Here is a 23,189-nt window from a genome sequence, read left to right as displayed (position 1 = left end):
TACACGATAAAGTTCAAAGCGAAATGATACACATCATATGTGTTTCAGTTTTTTAAATTAACTTATTACTTATTTTTAAATGATATAGTCCTTACCTTAACTTAAGGCATTTATAAATGTTCATTGCCCCGCCGACTCGCACGGCTTATTCTGACCATATACCTATATTTTGATGTGATTTTCATATGTGAAACTTATCATAAACGTAAATGTTATTTTAGTTTAATACATATTATTATTGTATACAACACATGTTTTCTTTGAAGAGAAGGGTCCATGGTTCTCGAACACAACAGGTGAGTCAGCAGGTGGGGTGATTGTTGGTGCGGAACCAAGCATTACGAGCGACGGTCTCTTATCCCATTTTATTAGTAAATTTATTATATTTTAGAATTACTTTTCTAGAAAAATGGGACAAATATCTCCTTACTAAACAAAGGTAAAATCAATTTCGTCGCTATTTTCATGTGTACTTGTATATAATGAAATATTCAACATTCTATGGCCAAATTACCATTTGCATGTATGCATGTCGTATTCCCGACTGACCGAGCGACATGTTTCCCACCCCCACCACAGTCGACCCAATTGTAATGCAACAGCGTACTTCGTCCGGCGCACGGGCATTGCGCCGTCGGCCTCCGTGCCTTTCGTCCATCTGCCGCGCCATGGTCTGTGACGACGGCTTGCATGCCTCATCGCCTCCAGTGCCCCGCAAATCGCTTCGCAGACTTGCCTCCACACGAGGTTTCAAACCGCGCTCCGACTTCACCTGGATACGTGTTTTCGACGGTCTCGAACCCTTTTCAGTCGATGCCTCCAGTAAACTGATAAAAGTTTCCCCCAACACTACAGTCGAAGATGTCAACAAGAAGCTCGGTTTCAATGAAGAGTTGACGTTGTGGTTACAAATTGGCGGGGAAAATTCTCGACGGTTGGAATTAACGGAATTTCCATTACGGATTCAAGAGCAATTTCTAGCGAAAAGTGGTTGGACGTCTGAGGCAAGACGATTGAGGCTTGCAGTAGATCCGGAATTACGTCATTCTCTACGATGGTGTGCGGGTCCAGCCAGCCGGTCCGGTGGAGTTCTTCGTTCAGGCACGGTTTATGTGCTGAAAGGACACGTATTTCCACAATGGAAACCGAGGGTTGCTCACATCATTGGGTCGCAGCTTCACACATTAGGTATGCTTTTGTTTTTATTTATGTAGATATTTTTTATTCATACGAGTAAATAACATGCAAATAGTAAATCAAATAGATATTGAAAAGATAATATTTAATTTAATATAATTTTAAAGCTTGGTACAGTAACCATCAGTGGGGGACAAAGCCCATCAGAGGCCCGGGGCGGCAAAGACGTCATTTAAGAAGCTGACGTAATTTTTCAAGCTTTTTAGCTTCATATTTTGTATGTATAAGGATTAATGTTATTAGTTAAAATCTAGAGTATAAAATTTACATTCGTATTATGTAACATAGAATATTTATATGGATGAGAAAAATCGGTCGATATGTTATTGTATGTTGTAGTTACATCATTCGTTACATTTTGTCATTCAAGTGTACCTAGTCACAGTCGGTACAATATCATAATAATATTTGTTTAACATTCAAAAAAGACATAAAATAGTAACAACAATTAAAATAGACCATATCATTGTTTGTTGTTATTGTACTCGTGAATATTCGTTATCATTTATTCAAGGATGATTTTTGTATCAAAACAAAGGCCAAAATATAGTTTGTTTGTCTGTTGAGTGCACATATAAATTATAATTTTACTGTACGGAGCCTACGAAGTTACGTATTTTATTTCCATTTATTACTAAGAATCTTGTTACTGAAATAATGAGTGAACTGAGTTTTTAATGTTATCTTTATATTTATATATACAACCTCCACTAGAACAATTATTTTACGCGCGTTATTTATAATTGACATGGCTTTATTTTTCTTTAAGGTGTATCATGGGATTCGCTAGAGCTGAGTGGAGGTAGCATCGAGCTCTGTCAACCAAAGGCACAGAGGCTGGTTCTTTGCGTGAAACCACGATGTTCAGGCAATAGTTTACTAGACTCTGGTCTGAATCATCTCTTTCTTGGATTCAATACAATCTGGGAGCGAAATATGTGGTTTTGCTGGTTAAAAGAGGTATGTCATTATTAAGACGAAATTTTGCGTCTATTCATTTGAATTATTATATATAGTTTTTAATGACGAGTGAAACTGAATTTAAATAAGCTTATTGTGAAAATAATAATTGACTATTGGGTTCCTTCGAAAATTTTGTACTGACGTCGCAAATAAACTATTAACAGAATTACGATTTGAAGTTGCAAGCTTGTAGAATTTGAAAAGAGCCGTTTACAGGCATTAAAATTCATAAATAATCCTCGACGTATCTCTAAAATAGTACATCACTGACATTTGAAATCTACGTAAACTTTAAACGGATTAGGATTCGATTCCGGTACACTTCGCAAACTAACGATCCATTCAGAACAGCGGCAAATTGTTAGAAATCTTTTCACTTAGATAACTTTTTGACATTCCAATGTGTAATTTTTATTGAGACTAGGGTTGCGTATTTTTCATTTACATGAAAAATTAAAATATTATGAATTGTACAACAGCGTTTTTATTTTGCCATTTGATATAAAACAGTGTTGACATATAATTTACTCTTCATTCATGTATTACGTAAATGCTATTGTAATCTCTTTAGTTCACTTTCACCTGTTATATTTTATATAATTATTATGAATGCGTTAATTACCGTTTTTATATTATTTTTTTACCATTTTAATTTGATATGATAATGACCTCAGAGCGAATTTCTCTACCATAAATATTCAATTAATATTTTAAGAAATATGTATATATATATAAATTGAATTAATTAGAAAATGCATGCACCGCCCTACGAATTGTCACGCTCCACGTATCCTGAACGCCTAACGGGCGAGCATCTTTGTCAGTCAAAACCGTGCTGAGCAGAACCTTTGACGCGCTCTTTGACATTTAAAAATGTAATAATTTGTAATATCGAATTTTACGACACTAAAAAATAAGCACATAAATATTTCAAGTTAAAAAAGTGACGATTCTTTTTTAAAATTTAAGATTAGGTATATTGCCAAAGGCGATGTGCAAGGACACTTAAATGTCGTTTATCAAGTGAATACATTCGTGAGTGGAATACTGAATGATTTGTTAGAAATTGTTTCGTAGTCTTTAAGCATACCATTGCTCGGGTTCGTCGGCCGCGGTAGTAACGATTTGAGTTCAAAACGTAAAGCTCAGAATCTGATTTAATTCATTTTCCGAGCAATAAATACTTCACGATAAGCATAAATTAACCATTATAGGTTTGTTAATGTTGTTGTTGTGTTCAAAAACATTAATAAATAAAAGTGCAGTGTTGACGTTTAATTAAACACTTAGACTAATTAATCGTATTAGTGGATTAAGTTGTTCCAAAACTATCTGGAATGGTCGAACATAAAACGATGAAGTGTGACGAGCAGGAGATTGATAGCTTAGATGTGTTTTCGCAACAGACTGCTGATGATATATTCTTGGACAGTTTAGAGCCGACAACTTATAAAGAAATATGTGAAAACTCGGTAGGTTTTCAAATACTTATTTTAAATTTGATTCCAATACAAGTCGTTAATGCTAGATATTTAATTTGAATTAGTTACCTTTGGCGGAATTTCGATATCTACAAGTTAACATAAACTAAATTCGAATTAACCTAATATTGTCTGAGATTGAGATTTTCTATTTTTATAAACATATGTTTTTTAGGGTAGCCAATTAAATTATACTGATTAAAGAGAAGGTTAAGATCTCATACGACCATGTTACTCCGCTACGGATAAAATATGGAAATTTCCTCACGATGTTTTCCTTTACGTAATGAAAATTAAACACAAATTAAGAACTTGACAGATCAATTTTCTTTGCTTTATTTGAAATGTCGTCTTTCAGAACAACCTATTCAATCCATTGTGTCATCTGAGTTTTGTACCATAATATAGAGTTTTTATACATTCTTGGTCTAATGCACTCTGCATTAGGTATTTTTCCAAAATGATTCTAAAAAAAGAACTTTGGCATTATGGCTGGCTTTATAAACATTATCATATCATCATCATCAGGGTACGCAAAGTTCACAACCGCCAAACGTCTTGGATCTAAGTGGAGGCGGTCGTTCCTGCCTGCCTACAGCCCTTGCGCAGCATGCATCCGACGGCTTTGCGGTACGGGTTCTGCGCATGCGCGGCAACGCTCTACCCGCGCTGCCACCGCAAACGAGCACCCTGCAATCCCTTACACATCTAGATATTACAGACAATAAGATCACTGAACTGCCTAAAGAATTATGTCAGCTGACACAGTAAGTACTTACATATTTCTATGTTAAATCCTATCACCTAGTTTTAGTTTGAAATCAAAATTAAAATATATTTTATTCAAGTAGGCTTTGACACGCAATTTTGAACTGTAATTTTACAAAACTGTATTAAGCGAAGTTAATACCGGTTCGGAATATAGATTCTAACGCGAAGAATCGGCAAGAAACTCAGCAGTTATTCAGCGGAATTTGATTGTAGATTTGCCCTAATAAGGATTTATTGACTTTACGGAGTCGAAAACTTGGCGTTATAAGCTTATCCTTACGCGAGACGTATATACAATAATTATAACAGATTCTATCAAAGCGATCAATGTCACTGTGAATATAAATAATATTGTTGTAAATATATTGTGACGGAATAGTGTGTATTCCTACTTTGTTAAAAACATTCCGATGGGAGTCTCTAGCTCCAAGATTATAAATCGACCAAACTGCTCTCTTTTGTAAAATAAAAACAGATTCAATGTATGTAGCGTTACCCCGGAAATATATGCCATATGTCATAATACAATGTAACTAACTTTTCTAAACGCGTATGCTGCGGAGCTGATTCTTGCTGTTAAGGACGATAAATGAAGACTCCACTGAACCCACCGTAACTCCTCCGTAGTTTCGGCTACATTAAGACAGTCACCTTTTTATGTTATATTATAATTAGGCTTTTTACCATTTGGTAGGGTAAAAAGTACATTTTTTTTGAGCATTCAAAGCGAAATTATTTATTTTTTAGTTTCTTTTAAAGATATATTATGATTATTACATGACTTTTACACGACCATAATTCCCTTAAGTTTTTTTTTTCTATACCGATTACGGTAGGCAATCTAAGACTATCTATTTTCAATTATTATAATTAATTATCTGTAAAAATGTATTCTGGAATATATTCATGAAAAACATAATTTTCTACCACGTTTTCCAGTTTTATAATAAAATAACTATCCTACGCTTCAGTAAAAAATTTACCTTACAAGTGCAATAAACTTTAAAAACAAATAAATTTACGTAATCAACAAAAAAACGAGTCAAATAATTTTATTCTATTAGAAAGCAATTTAATATAAAACGCACACAACGAAATACTTAACAAGAAACTAAATAAGACTTTTACTTCCCCGTAGAAATAACCACTGTGAAGAAATACAATAAATTATTTATAAACTATTTTTCAGTTAATATAATATTTTATCTTTGTACATAAGGTAATATCGGCACTGGTTGATGATGATCTCTTAATAAATTATATGATATAAATACGCTATTTATTATAAAAATACCTATTTGAAATAAAATTGTACATAGTTTAAATTTTACAATACATTTTTATTGGAGAAAGTTAGAGTTTTTATCTTTATTATTGCAAAGCAGCCATGAATATAATACCCAAACTGGTTTATAAATATGTAGCCAAACCTAGCAGACTTTAGCCTGCCTGTCCATACACCTTATCACCGCAATTGGTTAAACATTGTTAAGTCTATTAATCTCATTAGCATTAGCAGCCCGTAAATGTCCCACTGCTGGGATAAAGGCCTCCTCTCCCTTTGAGGAGAAGGTTTGGAGCATATTCCACCACGCTGCTCCAATGCGGGTTGGCGGAATATTAATGAATGATTAATCTCATTAATTTAAATAAATTTAAAGTGAATTTATATTTAATTAAGTACTTAAACCTTTTATATAATCTGTCTTACTTTATGTGTGCTTATGTGTTATTTTTTTTAATAGTTTCATTGCCAATTTATTTAAATAAAGACCAATTGAATTAAGCCATGGTATTCCGGAAGCTCTTTCTCGGAAATTTAAAGAATTCATGGTTTACGAGAAGTTATACGTACTTGACCTCGTTGGTTCGGACTTTACTGATAATAATAGGAACTCCATATCCCATGTGCCCTGTAATTTCATAGAGGTGTCACACTTCATAGATCCTTTTATAGATTTATTAGGCGAGAGAGCAAGATCATCGCGAATTGCGTATATCAATTGAATAAGACAATCTTAACAAAAATCGAAAAATAATAATCTACATAAATAAGCTAAAAATTTCCTTAGTATTGTGTTACTTTATATCCTATTGTATGTATCTATTCACTCTTTCATACACCAAACAGTACATAGTATAATACAAGATATGAGCATACGAGATTTATTGCACAAAAATAAACGCTTACGTACTTATGCTAAATTAGTTCATTATTTGATTTAAATAAGTCGTGTGCTATCCATACAGAGTTAAAAATATTGTTTTATAAATAAATAGCAAGCAATAAAATTAACTCATAGTAAGGATACCTTCGCCTGTAGATATTAGCACTGCAAAAAAATAAACATCTTCGTTTCACCATCACTGCGTCACTAACTATAAATAAATAAATAAATATTGGACAACATCACATACATTACTCTGATCCCAATGTAAGTAGCTAAAGCACTTGTGTTATGGAAAATCAGAAACTAGATATAATATGACTTAAATTCCAGTAATGTCGTTGTCTCATTCATTGTTTAAAGCTTAATCTTAAATCCGGATTTACATACAAACATTTAATAACAAAATTCTACCAAATAGTTCAAACCGTACCAACTGAAAAAATATAGACCACTTTGATATCAAATCGTTTTTAATTTTGTACAGCTGGTCGTGTTTGTTTGTTTTTATTATTATGTTTGTACGCCTTTTTTACTTGACACCATAAACTATAATAACTATAATTAGAAACTTAAATAATATAAAATATCTTTTATCAGTCGTAAATTACACATATCAGATGTGTAATTTACTACTGATAAAAGATTTTTTAAATATCTGAACAATAATTCGACTACGTTAGATCACTGTATGTACATTTTCCATTACGGGTCTATTTCTTAACGCTTCGCTGACGGACCGTGGCGCTCTGCATCTCAGTATCAAACATAAGTTGCTTTTGCTTAGAGAAATATGGCGCGGTAAATATTGGAATATACTTTTTGTTATGTCTAATATTCACCGTGCATGAATATATGAGATCTGATATTACCGTAGACGTAATTTAGTGTCGAGATTTAATATATTTATGAATGAATACGATAACTAACGACAACAAATAAACTTACTTATAGAAAAAATTCTTTAAGTAATGTTATTTGTTGTTATTAGTAGCTACTTACTTATTAATTAGTAACTGTTCTTCGCGACTCCATTCGCTACAGTTTTTTTTCGTAAAAATCGATGTTTTAAGCCCACGTAAGTCCTTAATGTCAAATGTCTTTAAGATTGGTTCAGTAGTTTCATAGTGACTAGGTAACAAATATACAGACAGAGTTTCGAATTTATAGTATTAGTCGTAATCAATACTAATTCGTCATTTTACAATTATTATTAATTCAGATTTTTATTGTTCAATGATAATGTGGTTGAAAGACTAATTTATTTACCTACTCTATGGTGTAATGCCCAATTTAATTGAAGAAAGAATAGAAACAAACCTCAGATTTACATAATATATTAGTGATTCTTAAGTCCTCTTGTGATTGGGTTTTGATGTGTTGATAATAGATTGCTAACTTTGATAACATTTTACAATTTGATAATGTTTTAGTTTATTTTGATATTTTTTTTAGTAACTTCTTTAAGTCCGACAAAAATAAGTTCAAAGCAAATTATTTTTTAATATTTTATTTAAAAATGGTAATAACTTTTATCTTTCAGTTGAAATCAAAGTTCAAAAGGTAATCACAGCATTTATAAACGCATATGTATGTCAGTGAGAAAAAACTTGTGTCATTATTATATCTATTAAGCTAACAGTTATAAGATGGTAAGTGGGTACGTTTCCGTTGTGTGCCAATTTTAAGCGAGTGCACGTTATACGAGCGCTGACTGGGCGTGCCGCAGAATATAGAGATAACTAGAAATGACACCTAACAAACATGTTCTTGTAAGGAATTAGCACAATGAGTTTATGAAGCTTGTTCCTATTAAACTTATTTATTTAGTCTATGCAATTATCATAATATCTAATTTGATAAACAAGAAGCGTAGTGTGATAATAATGAACCATTCCTCAATTAAATAAACGTCGAATTAAATTATCTAAAATCAATTATAAAACATTGCTCTAAATTATAGTTTTTATAATGTTTTCTTTTTTATCACACATAATAATAATTAATTAAATAGTAATTACTAGAAATTTTAAATATAATTTCTCCCTCGCGTGTTAAAATATTTTTTCGATAAAATACATTATACTTTGAATAGAAACGCTTTACGTAGTCATAGGTTTTGTGCAGGCTACAAACACACGCGATAAAACATATTATATTTTTCGTATCGAGTCATTTTTTTTAAACATAATAATAATATTATATTTAAAAAAAATGATTGAATGATGATGATTGAATGATTATTCTTATAATAACAATTTTAATATTATAATAAGAATAATAACGTTAATATATGCCACTACGATTTATAAAAAACACGAAAGAAAAATTACAATTTTTGATAGTAAATTGGTTTCAATATAGTCATTAAATTGATAATGACATAGTTTAAATATTGGAAACATTATCGCTTCGGAATTGTATGGATACATAATTGCTTTTGATATTAGATTAAATAAATAATATTTTATGTACCTATGGCATTTGTAGTAATCCTTTGTTCTGAGGGCATATCTACATCGACGCGTCGAAGCATGCCGCTTACGTTCACTTTACGCGCAACCCCTATTAACTAACGGCCTTGTTTATATATTTATCAAATAAACGTGTATCGTATTGCGTGATAAAAATGAAAACTTCGATGATTGATAACTACTAGTTCATAATTAGTTATATGATACTTCTTTTTACGATCGATAATGTTAGTTTAGTTTTGCAAGTTGTTGAAGGTAAGCGTTGTTAAAATGTTTGTTACTTGTGTTATTTAATATAGTATTATAGAACTTTGTATGCGTTTTGTTAATATAATTATTGAATAACAAAATATATCTATGGAAAATGCGATTTCGTTTCGTGTTTAGACAGACATTTCGGCGACTACCTTAATTCGGTCTCTAAAATCTGTAAGTTAAATATTATAATCGCTTTGTCTTCCACTTTTTTAATCAATGGTAGAAACCTAAAAGTTTATTCGACTGATAAAAGGTGACCCACCAGTCCATTAATTTTGTAATTAAAGTCCGGCCGTTGAGACGTTCTGCGATCTTTCAGTTGATCAGAACTCGTGCTATCCTTCAAAAAATAACAGTTGACATAAACTTGTATTAGCACAGTATGGATTTAAAAAAAATCATCGTCCTATTTATTTTACCCGTATTAAGAACATTTATTGTAAGTGGGCATAATTGTATTATTCGTTAGTAAGATTTTTATCGTAATTTTTTCGTTATTTCAAAGTTAGTTCATCTTCCGTTCAATAGACGTATTCACTCTGCAAACGGACATTGCTTAACGTAACTTACATTGTCATTACCAAATTTCAAATTCAATGCTGTTATACTTATATTTGCTGCCTCGTTGATCTAGAGAATAGATATAAGACCGCAGATCCTAAGGTCCTGAGTTGGGTTCGAACCCGAGGTCGGGCCGATAAAAGATTGTTGAGTTTTTCTATTGAAAAATTCTCAGTAACAACCTGGACGAGTCTGGGAGTTGGATGTGTACACTCCCGTGCCTCGGAAAGAACGCAAAGCCGTTAGGCCTGCGTCTAAACTCTATCCGATTGTGTCGTATTTACCATTCCATGGTATTTATCTTTGGCGTATTTGGCTGGTCTCCCGTGAGATTAGCTGTCGTGGCGGAAATCGGTCAGAACGATATCAATCATCAGCTTATATTTTACTGGCAAAGGGAATACACGACGTTTGGTATGACCACGCTTAATATATAAGAAATAATTATTTCCTAGGTATGCTGTGCATCGTAGCTAAATGCCTAATTAACATTAAATAATTTGATGTTATCAGACAGCAGCCGTGAATCGCGTATGGCTTCGGAGGGAATTATTTTGTATCTACCGTTTCCGCTCATTCTTTAGTTCCGTGAATAATTAATTGCGTGCCGATCAGATAAGTTGCTGCATTCGCGATTCTAGAAACAACTTTTCCTTACAAGTTTTTGTCTAACTTTATAATTTAACTACACACCCTGAAGATTCATCGATGCAATGACAAGAAGGAAGGAAGTTACTAAGAAATTGATGAAATACGAAAAGAAGCAATGTCATATAATTATATATATATCACATATAATTAAAAAGAGTCGAGATGGCCCAGTGGTTAGAACGCGTGCATCTTAACCGATGATTTCGGGTTCAAACCCAGGCAGGCACCACTGAATTTTCATGTGCTTAATTTGTGTTTATAATTCATCTCGTGCTCAGCGGTGAAGGAAAACATCGTGAGGAAACCTGCATGTGTTTAATTTCAACGAAATTCTGCCACATGTGTATTCCGCCAACCCGCATTGGAGCAGCGTGGTGGAATTTATTTATTTATTTCATAGGAAGCCAACATAATGTACAATGATCTAAAATTTTTTTAACAGTAAAAGTTTTACAATATAGAATATGTAGCTACAAAGTACATTACAATTATAGGCTAACTCAGCATGCACTTTAATAAAAACATAAAAAAAATAAACTTTTCTCACACTCTCACTCCATGTTTACAAATATATAAATTAAAAATTAACAACACAACACTATGCCTATCTAATAAAGTTTAAACCAATCTAAGCTTCGAATTGAAAAATAAGTAGAGATAAAAAATTTAAACAACGAAATAGCTAGTTTAAAACACAAAAAAAAAAAAATTATAAAATAATAAACAATGAAAACCATAAAATAATATAGAAAAAAATATAACTCTTTTGTAAAAGGTATATGGACTATTCCGCAGATATTTTTATAATAAGTATATTACGTTAAAAGTTTAAAATTATTTTTTATTTTTGTTTTATAAGATTTTAGATTATCGTTATATATATCAATACCAACTTTTTTAGAAATTTTATTATAAGTTCTAAAAGCCCTATTTAAAGGTGCCGTTATTCCTAAATTTGTTCTCGCAAACCGACATTTGAAAGTTGGTGTATTTGTATGCCTCGCGTTAGGTCTCGGTACTACTATTTTAAATTCTTTTAATAATTGAGGACAATCAATGTTACCTGATGTTATTTTATGTAAAAAGCATAAGTCCAGCATATCTCTACGATTTTTAAGCGTTATCATATTGTAATGTTTTAATAAAGCATCATAATTATTAAGCATAATCATGTTTCTATCTTTGAACCTAACAAATTTTAGCATTTTCTTTTGAATTCTCTCTATCCTGTCTATATGAACTTGATAAAAGGGACTCCATGCTACGGAGCAATATTCTAATTTACTTCTTATAAACGAATTAAATAATGTTATTATAGAATCTGGTTTTTTAAAGGCTTTTGTACTTCTTTTTATGAATCCTAATATTTTTAATGATTTACTGGCCAGTTCGTCTATATGTGGGATAAAGCTCATTTTAGAGTCAACAGTTATACCTAAATCTTTTATTTGGTTAACTCTATTTAAATTTGATTTATTTGTCTTGTAGTCATAAATAATATTGGATGTTTTTCTGCTGAACGTTAAGATGTAACATTTGTTTTGATTTAAATTCATATGGTTTTCCCTACACCACTTTGCAAATCTGTCTAAGTCTAACTGTAGCAATTCCGAATCCTGTAAACTATTTATATTCCTATAAATTTTCAGGTCATCTGCATAAAGTTGAATTTTACTGTGATGAAAACAATTTTCCACATCGTTTATAAAAATACCAAATAATATGGGACCCAGACAAGAACCTTGGGGAACTCCAGAAGTTGCCAAAAACGTATATGATTCATATCCACCCATGACCACATTCATTTCCCTTTCTTGTAGGTAATTATGCAAAAGTGTAAGCAGGTTTCCATTAAATCCATATCTGTGAAGTTTGTTCATTAAAATATTGTGATCCACGACATCGAATGCTTTAGCCAAATCGGTATAGATACAGTCAACCTGATAATTATTATCCATAGATTTAGAAATACTATTAACAAATGTGGCCAAATTAGACATTGTGGACCTGTTTTTAATAAAACCGTGTTGATGATGTGTTATTAGTGATTTCATTGGCCAAGTTAAAAAAGGAGATAGTAATGACTCAAATATTTTGGAAAATATAGATAGAATTGACACGGGTCTATAGTTTTTTATATCTTTTCTGTCCCCACTTTTAAAAATCGGGACTACCCGCGCCTTTTTCCACAAACTTGGAAATTTGCCTTCATCTATTGAATTTTGATAAATTATTGAAAGTGGATCTACCAAAGCTGATGCACACTGTTTAACAAAAATTGGAGGAACATTATCTGGACCTGTACCTTTATTGACATTTATTGATTTTAGTTTATTTAATATTTCGTTCTTATTAATAATTATTTTAGTTATTTGTGAATATTGACTTGAATTATTTATTAAAGTTGAGGTTTCGCTATGCGTAGAATCGTAATTACTATAAATACTTGAAAAATGTTTGGCAAATTGGTCACAAATACTTTTCCCATCACTATAATTACAATTATCCATTGTCATCAAGGCTGGGTAGTCACATTTTTGGTTTCGAAGATTCTTTTGATAAGAGTAAAAGAACTTTGGATTTGTTTTAATGTTATTTTCTATGTTTTCAATATATCTCTTATAGTCCGTATCAATAATATCCCTACACCTGTCCCTAAGTAATTTAAATTCAATTTCATCTAGTGGGTTACCATACTTTTTGCTTAATAGTCTATATTTGTTTTTTTCTTTTAGTCTCCTTATAAGTTGACGCGAATACCACACTGGATATTTAGTTTGATTTTTAACAACCTTTTTTGGAACATAGAGTTCTATAATTTTTCTTAATTCCTCATAGAATATTGTGACCATATCATCGATATTGTTACAATTAATAAATATTCTTTCCCAATTTATGTGACCTAGTTTTTCTTTAATGACTTCATAGTCAGCATTAAAATAAGCATATTTAATTTTTTTATTAGGTGTTATTAAAATTTCAGTCGAATCATTAATTTCAATAATAAATTCCAAGGGAGGGTGATATTTGTCAATAGAACACATATATGTATCACTGTCTTGCACATTAATGTTCGTCATGTTAGTGAAAACCAAATCCAAAATTTTTCCATAGTTATTTTTAATACCGTTAACCTGGGAAAGGTTTGTCAAATCCATGAAATCCTTTACTAAAGCATTAGCCATAAAATTCGTTCTTAATACTGTAAATTTTTTTGAATTGTCTTCTTCACAAGCCCATTGTATGGATGGAATATTAAAATCACCAATTATTAGTGTAAAACTTTGTTTAATAACCACTTTTTCTACGTTTTGAAGGAAAACATCTAGAGTTTCACATTTTAGGGGCGATGGAATATATATTGCACATAATGATATAGTAGAATTTCCTATTAATATATTAACCCATAGATCCTCAATTTTAGTTTCCCAAGTGGTCATGCGGTAGCTATTAATTTTTTTTGTGACTGCTATTAATACACCCCCACCATCCAATTTAGATGTATGGAATATGCTCCAAACCTTCTCCTCAAAGGGAGAGGAGGCCTTTAGCCCAGCAGTGGGAAAATTTACAGGCTGCTAATGCTAAAAAAATGCTAATGATATAATTATACATTGACCATAGTGTAATAGGAAACTGAACGGTTTTGTGACCCTCTTAGGTGGATTCTATCCGTTTATTGGTTATTATTATACAGTCATTCTTACTTATATATATACTTAAATACATCTTCTGGTATGAAAGGTCAGTGTCGGGTTGCAGTTGGCTCTTCGACGGTGTAAAAACCGTTTAGAATTCTTACTATGCTAGTCTCTATGAGCGATGGTAATTGGTGACCACTTACCAGAAGCACATTTGCTTACAAATTTACTCGTCTAACTACTATATTATATAAATTAAATACAAAAAAATAAAATTATCCACCTTCTACATAGACTGTTATACACTCATATCGTACGAGTAAACCCTCTAGAACTGAAGCATTTATGCAAATAAAATGGATAATTGTATCCCCATATTGCTATTAAAAACATACCCACAAGAACAAAGGAAGTTCTGTCGAAAGAGGAAATCGAGAGTGAAAAGCTGAACGATTGCATAGATTTTTTAGTAGATAAGAAATACAATAATGCGTGTGTATTGTAACATCGGTGGAGTCCATTTCGTCTAGGTTTTATTGCCAAACAGTGATAGGTAGCACAAACACAAGACACGATAAGACAAGGCAGTCGCACTATTTAACAGAACACTAGTGGGGACCCCCCCAAAAATTTTGTTTTTATTCAAAAGATGTTTTAGGTATAACAAGTTTTGTTTTGATTTCATTGTAAACTGCATGTCATTTATCTACATTTGGCGCCATAATTATGACAGCTCTTTTAAATGATTTTGAATGTATACATTAGTTCGGGTAGAATGTTTAAGTTTTCACATTTTTTTTCTTATACAACCGTAGTACCGCTCTGTAGCCGGCCAGGAACATTATTCCATCATCTAAAATGAATTCTTTATTAAATCGTAACAATTTAGTAAATTGCAATCAAGAATCCTTTTTAATTTTCTACACATCTACGTCTGGAGCTCTTCAAAATGAGACTAAAACCAATTTTTTATATGCAGCTATCGTCCCATAGTCACTGGGACAAAAATTGACTTACGCTATTATATATAACTAAAATATAATATTTAATCTATTAAAAAATTCGATAATTTTTTCAATTGGAATAAAATTGTCTTTTTGTTACATGTATCGTTTGCTTAATTTCAAGACAGATTAAATAATTATAGTTATATCCAGACAAAAAATATATACACTATGTAAGTAATTAAGTATTTTAATAATCACATTTTAGCTGTGACTAGTGTTAGAATGTCTTGTGTCTGTTATGCACGAAAGACAAGCAGCGGGGCGCGAATCTACTATGGTCAGTAAGAATATATTCTTTGTAATGGTCATACGTACCGAACTCGGACATAAACACGCGGTCATTTTTTTTTCGTAATAATGTGCTTTATTGATATTATTATGGCTCACTAAAATTTGGATCTGTTTTATGAAAGTGTAATGGTGACTTTAAATCCGGGTAAGTTATATCGGAAATGCCAATTAATATTACCAATTTTATATAAGCAATTGATTAGATAAATTAAAATGATTTATTTCATGATTTAAATGGAAATTTAGAACGTTTTAGGCCTAGGTGACAACCTACATGATGGTTTTAGAACGGAATTTTATTATTTTAGATTGTATTACTGTAACTTAGAAAATTTATAGTTAGTCACGCTACGTGGTCTTGTGGGCCAAAAATTTACGTACGTAATCTCACTAAAACAAAGCTTAAAAAAATTGATTAATAAAAAAAAAGTATGTTGTTATTGAGTTAATAGTAATGTGAGTATGGTTTTAGTTCGGCTTTAAAACAATTTTGACACGATTATTGGGCCGCAGTTTCATCGCCTTATTTGAAATTATTTAACCCTGTCCTTCATCATATAAAAATGGGAAATATGAGACGGAGCAGATAAAATTACGAGTAAAACAAATTAAAACAATATTTTTACTGTTGTCTAAAAGGAATAATTTGTCATTTTTATAATATGGATACTGTTATAAAATTGAAGATGCCTGACTCATCTCAAATTCCTTTACATATTAATATTGATTTTCGAATTAGAAAATATTTTATTATATATCACATAACTATACATAATGGTATTTTTAATAATATTAATAACAACTCTTAGTAATAATAACAACGTTACTTTTATAAATCTTACGTAAAAAGTCAAGCTATGGATTAATAATAGAACAGTAGCTTGTTGTGTAATAAATAATACAATTAATTTAATTTAGTTTTTGAAGTAAATTGATAGAAAATATGCACTTTTTACCGTAAAGCAACAATGAGCACATGTAATTATTGTACGATGCGGTAGTTTCGCAAGATTTGTATAAAGGAAAGATTATTTTTTTACATTATTTAACGGCAGTCTCATCCGGACATGTGCAAATGAAAATACTTTTGTTTAATTACTGTAAGGTAAAATTATATATATATTTTTTTATAACTGTACAAGTTATAAAACAGGTCAATATATATTTAAAAAAAAAAAAACATAATTATGAAAACAATGTTACTCTTGTGATGTTTTCATACAAAAAGTTTTCGTGTTGAACGCAGCTTTTATTACATAAAATTTTATTTATATTAGAGCATAAGCTACGAGATATAAACTAAAGTGTCATACAATTTGCCAATTCTATTCTACGCAAATGTAAGCTCATAATATTTCGCGACGCATCGTCGAAAGAAGCATATTTTATTGTGGGGTGACCACATCATATTTTTTATTAAAGTACCGGCTTCTTAGTACTATTTGTACTAAGAATTGTAGCTAATTGATAATAATTATTCTGACATGTTAAACAGTTAATCACTAGTTAATGGCCGGCATGCTTTGCCCATTTTAATTTTTTTTTTAGATTGTTTTCGGGTCTCTTTTTTACAAATCTCACGACTGCTATTGTTCATTATATTATATCCTACAGTCTACACGTGCCGACAACACACCACAAAGTGTCAACATAATCGATGAACGATACTATTAAAAAAAAATACGTTGAATGCGAACCAAAACATTTTTATATATAATAGTTATTATACTTTTGATAATTATGATACAATTAATACATTCGTCGTCATACCTATCTATTGTAATACATCAAACTAAATAAATACTTAAACGGGTTTCTTTCTCGTTTTGTAAAGTGTTCTAATAGCGCCAAAAAAATTGTCAAAGTTATAAAGCTAAGTATTTATTTCCTAGTTGCTTATAATTATTTTCTTCACTTTCGAAGACAATGTATAATTAGAAAACATTTCCAAATCACATATTACGTTATATACATAGACAAGACGCTGTCCGTATATATATGACAAAAGTCATGGTGATCAGTTAAACTATATAAAACTATATATCCTGCAACGCATCTGACTGACCTGGTTAAAACAGGTGTTAGCATAAAAAGCCACCTATATGAATAAATACATATATGAGCCAAATTTCATGGTCTATCAATCTTATACTGATATATATATAAATATATATATATATATATGCATCCATTTTTATATATGTATATTGTATGTGTATAAATTGAGCTTAAAACTTTCTTATAGAACTCTAAAACTGAAGGATTAGAGACTGTATGAGTGCTTGCGTACAAACTTGGACACTGTTTCTCACATGACTGATTTTCGAGGATATCATGTTAATGATCATTATAATATCATCATCATAATTTACCTTATGAACTTGATTCATCATCCTCCTGCCATTATCCCAATTTTTACTTAGGATTGGCGCATCTTCTTCTTCAATACTTCTCTGTCGGACATCATCTCACAAGTAACATTCTTTCTAACCATATAGCATTTCACACAATCCATCCATCGTTCTTTAGTCATCCCCTACCTCTATATCCATCCACATCCATTATGAACTTGATGAACAATAAAAAAATTACAGCTCTAAACGTTTTAATTGCGGGGTGATTAGTTTATTAATTAATAATATCTTCTTTTCTTGTTTTTCGATGATGACAGAATAATAGAAACAGAGATATCAACGTTTAACTAAACAACCTTTATAAATAAGTCTGATAGTCCATTTGCTGATAACAAATGATATACATATATTTTATGACGTAAGACGCATGACGATTAAAATAGAGATTTATTTTAATATTATATAATATGTTTTTTTCCATCAATCTCGAAATAAGACACGTAACTTTCGTTATAATTACAAAAAAATATATTATATCAATATGAACGGCAGTACACAAAATGGACGCAAAAGTGAAACTCGTGCATAAATCCTGAGATTTTTTTTACCGTAATTAATTAATTCAATTATTATGCGTTTAAGTTTCATGAATTCTGTGTAACTAGAAAAAAAAATGTATTTATAAATACTCGTACATCGAGCAATAAATATTTATAGTATAATCAATTTTTTTGTTCTTTCAACCTTAATTTGTTCGTAATATCGACTTGAACTATAACAAAAACTGCTAACTGATCATTGAGGCGAAAACATGTGAAACATGCAATTAAATAAAATAGGGTTTCTCGCAACACATTTATCTAATCAAAAAATAGTATACGACAATATTTGTTTCTCTTGGTTTACTATAGCAAAAAGCAACAAACTAAACTTTGAACTAAACTTTGAAAGGATATAATAGATAAAGTGGAAGATTGCAGCGCTCCTCTTAAAATAAAAATTACTGTAAATACGAGTACATATGTCTCTATTTAATATAATTGAAGCTGTGCGTTGATATTGTACGGAAATGGCGTTTTAAATGTATAGATTTTTGAAATGACAAGAAGGTTACTTATATCTATTAATATTTTTATATATGTCATTTATGAAAAATGATTGAATTTTTCATTTCATTTTCAGATTAGAGGAGATTAATATAAGCGACAACGAAATATCATCACTCGATTGCGTTTTGCGTCTGCCTCGACTGCGCACGCTCGTAGCTGCCCGGAATTTAATAAGGCATTTTGGAGTACGTATAATATTTAACTTTTTTTTATAATTTTAATACTCAATATAGAGGTATATGTTTTCCTGTTCAGAAATTATTTCTGAGCAAAATTCTGATGAGAATTGAAGTCCGTTGCCTTCTATGTTGCTTCGCAAAAGACAAACGAACCAACACAAATTCCTATAAATTAGAACCGAAAAGTAAACCAGAATACTAATTATGGTATTCTTGTCCCTTGTTGCGTAGTTATCATACGTAGCAATCGAAAATTTTCTGTATAAAACTTATCTTGTTATCAGTATGATAAATTACTTCGTTAGAAAAATAATGAGATTGCGGAAGAAATAACCTTCATTACAAATTATGTAAGCAAGAAATATAATTTTACAACCAGGATACAACGCAAAGTTAGTCATTTTAAAAATTAAGTACTATTATAATTAATACAGGCAATACTTAAGATAAATTATTCTGACTGACGAATTGCCTCCCTAATGGTAAAACGTCACCACCACTTGTACGCATTATTGCTGCTAGTTAGATACTCGCGAACTAAAATCTTATATTCATATATCATAAATAACTACACATAGACAATATTAATTATGATTAAAAACTTCTTGTGTGTTTGTCCTTTATCGACACAAAAATACTATTGTCACAACCCTATTTTTTCATAATTATGTTTATATTTCTTTTATTTATAATTTCAGTCCAATAACCCTAAGCAAATGGGTCCAAATGAAGATAATAAATGCGATTACAGGCCGCCACTAACAAACGTTGACCTCCGTCACAATAGATTGAAAGGAAGCATTATCCTTGGTAATTATGAAGTAAGTTAGACCTTACAATTTATACCGTGTATAAACGTTTAATTACCATTTTTAAATATATATTTTTATGTAGATATGTCATCATCGTTAAATGTTATTGTAATCTGATGTATGGGCTTAAACAATATGGCCGACATAAAGTTACAATAAATAACTACACGGCCTTATTGCATATTTTAGGTATTAAAATTACAATAAGAATAATTAAATTTCTCAGTAAAAAAGATCTTCTGTAAAAAATAAAATATTCTATATGCAAAATCTTAACTAATATTATAAATGCTAAAGTAACTCTAAGTTTACTGTTGCTTTTTCACCGCCAAACTAATGAAACAAATTTAATGAAATTTGGTATTTGTAAGTGTATGACTAAAACCTGACGCCCAGCCCAACAACAAATTGTTCTTAATAAATCAATGTGGAAATTGGCTCAATAATTAATTTTGTTATTACATATAAAATGTTTGTCCATTATATTGTGTGTATATTGTAAAATTTAAATTCTCCTCTTGGCTATTTTATATAATTGTAATCTTAAATGTATCGTTTGCATGTTTTTTTAGCATTTGGTATCATTGGATGTTTCATACAACGCTGTCGAAGTGTTAGTGCTGTCAGCGTTACGTGGCCTGCGAGAATTGTATGCTGCACACAATGTCATTCAACATTTGGCTTTGCACGGCGCTTCACTACGAATTTTACACGCCCCATATAATCGTAAGAAAACTAGTATAACTTAATTTTTATTTTGTACATTGATCTCATCATCATACTCATCCACTTCATTTATTTATACAAGAAAGTGACGCCGATTACTGAATATTCCTAGAGTTGAAAAGTACCTATAGTTTTCTTGCATATTAACTAAACGATTACGAACCAATTCATCTTTTTTAATTTCAGAAATGGATAGTTTGACAACGATGGTTCCGCCAATCAACTTGGTGGAGATCGACGTATCATATAACAAATTGTCATCGCTGCCACAATGGCTAAGTGGTTGTTCAGACTTGACAAAATTATACGCAAGTAATAATCAATTAACATCACTCCCGGAACATTTATTTTGCAGCGAACTCTCTAGTCTAAGTCATCTACATTTAGCTCATAATAAAATAATAAATTTCCCATCAATGCCCCGTCTGAGATCTCCTTTAAAAGAACTGCTTTTACACGATAATTGTATTCAATCGCTCCCAGAAAATTTCTTCTCAATATGCGATAGATTATGTATATTGAATCTGTCAAACAATAGACTAAGTCGTCTACCGCGTGTCCGGGGAGCATCACCGCACTGCTTGGAGCGTCTTTATTTAACGGCAAACTGTTTGACAGATGATGTAATAGATGTTATCATAACATTTCGTGGCCTCAAGATACTCCACATTGCTTATAATTGTTTAACAAGTCTACCTGAAAGCTGTTTTAATTTTTGGCCAGACATTGAGGAGTTGATTCTGTCCGGAAATTCTCTCACGAAGCTACCTGACAATTTGCCCCAGTTAAATAATATCAGAGTTATACGCGCTCATTCTAATAGATTACGCTCTGTTCCTATGTTTGCATGCAGTGCTTCAATAAAAATACTTGATATTGCTCACAACGAATTAGATAAAATAGATCTTAAGCTTTTAGCACCAAAACAATTGAAATTTCTGGATATATCTTGCAACAAAAAATTACAAATGGACCCGTCGCAATTTAATGCATACAAATGCCAACGTCCATTAAGTCTTGTCGACGTCTCAGGACAGAATACCGTTTCCATGTCTCAAAAACATAATTTCCATGAAGAGTTAAACGGAGCAACCCCTTGGGTTGTTGGATTTTCAGAATGTCCAACCAAACAACTGCAGTTAACATGTGCACAAATTCGTCTTCCATCATTCTGCAATAAAGAAGGATTGTTTGCTATAATTGATGGTGAAACCGGTGTTGAGGTGCCTAAGATTTTGCAAACGAGTTTACCTGGACTTGTACTTGAAGAAAAGTCAATTAAAGAAACCGTAAATGAATATATGAAATATGTTGTTTTATCAGCTCACAGGGAACTTAAGGAAAAAGGCCAAAGAAATGGTGCTTGTCTTATACTATGTCACTTATCTCCAATAAATGCAACCGAAAATAGCTTTGGTCAGACAACTAAAAAATATAATATGAGATTAGCCAATGTTGGTGATACAAGAGCCGTGTTAAGTCGTCGAAGTGGCCCGTTATGTTTAGGAGTAGGAAATAATAAACGCTTAGGTTATTCTTCTCGATATCCAAACACAGTCCCAGACCCAGATGTCATACACACTGTTATTAAAGAAGATGACGAATTTTTAATATTAGGGAATGGCAAGTTTTGGAAATATATAACCACAGACGCTGCCGTATCTGAAGTAAGAGCCGAAAGAAATCCAGTTCTAGCAGCAAAACGATTACAAGACTTAGCTCAAAGCTACGGAACTGAAGACTGTATATCGGTCGTAATTATTCGATTTGATACAGCACGATCTGATGTCGATTTGCTAATGCGAGAATTGCGAAATACCATCAACACAAATAAATCCGTGTGTCGAGCTGATTGTTGTTGTTCTCGACTAGAACCATGTTGCCATTCTATAAGCCCGCCCAAATCTGGCAGCGAAAGATCTTCTCCCAGTGGACAAAGTGATCGTCCCTCTAATGAGTCAGTGAGCCATCAACACTATGCTAGCGTAAGGTCACATATAAGAGCGTCAGAGAGGAGGCCTCGTGGTGGAGTTGCCAGAGCAATTAGAGTAAGAGTTGAAGAAGATAAAGAAGATCAACGAAAAAATGAAGATATACCATCATCAGACGAGCAATTTAAATGTTGGGAGTACATGTTAGAGCAAAATACTCAAATGTTATTTGATAAGGAACTGGATAATTTGTCAAAAGGTATTAAAACTACTGGTAACAGCTTGAGGAACATTAAAGGGCTGTCGGGAAGTAGCCCTCAGCTACATTTAACAGGAAAGCAGCCCAAAGTTCCATTTTTGTCAAAACATTTTGGCAGCGCGAGATCTTTTGGTAACACACTGAAACCAGAATTAAGATATGGCTCAGGTAGAGTGCCAAATGGTGGACCAAATGCTGCCTACTTTGGTTCCCTGCAAAGACTTATGCCGTACCACTTAGAATACGATTTTGCTGTAATTCAAGAAAAAACAGCTCAATCCCAAGAATCGTTAGACCTCGAAGGCCGCATGCAACAATATTGGGGAGTGGCTACAACGGAACTATAATTTAAAAAA

At 31.7% G+C, this 23,189-nt stretch overlaps 1 protein-coding gene across 1 annotated transcript; it reads left to right on the top strand.

Annotated features, from left to right (window-relative positions):
• Positions 1-346: 346 nt before the first annotated feature.
• LOC125077375 (protein phosphatase PHLPP-like protein) lies at positions 347-23,185 on the top strand. The gene is made up of 7 exons (XM_047689303.1): positions 347-1,188; positions 1,967-2,157; positions 4,170-4,408; positions 19,000-19,111; positions 19,804-19,926; positions 20,490-20,643; positions 20,830-23,185. The coding sequence occupies exons 1-7, from the start codon at positions 558-560 to the stop codon at positions 23,178-23,180; spliced, it is 3,801 nt and encodes a 1,266-aa protein (XP_047545259.1). The 5' UTR covers positions 347-557; the 3' UTR covers positions 23,181-23,185.
• Positions 23,186-23,189: the final 4 nt, after the last annotated feature.

Source organism: Vanessa atalanta, chromosome 3, assembly GCF_905147765.1.
Source record: "Vanessa atalanta chromosome 3, ilVanAtal1.2, whole genome shotgun sequence".
Lineage (NCBI taxonomy): Eukaryota > Metazoa > Arthropoda > Insecta > Lepidoptera > Nymphalidae > Vanessa > Vanessa atalanta.
Note: the sequence above shows the minus strand (reverse complement) of the source record. Positions and strands in the feature narration are given on the sequence as shown.

Bases quoted from the DNA above. Each gene is read 5' to 3' on its own strand.
- LOC125077375 (XM_047689303.1), top strand. From the start codon at position 558: ATGTTTCCCACCCCCACCACAGTCGACCCAATTGTAATGCAACAGCGT. The intron at 4,409-18,999 runs GTAAGTACTTAC...TTTCATTTTCAG, and splicing joins GAATTATGTCAGCTGACACA to ATTAGAGGAGATTAATATAA. The intron at 19,927-20,489 runs GTAAGTTAGACC...ATGTTTTTTTAG, and splicing joins TTATCCTTGGTAATTATGAA to CATTTGGTATCATTGGATGT.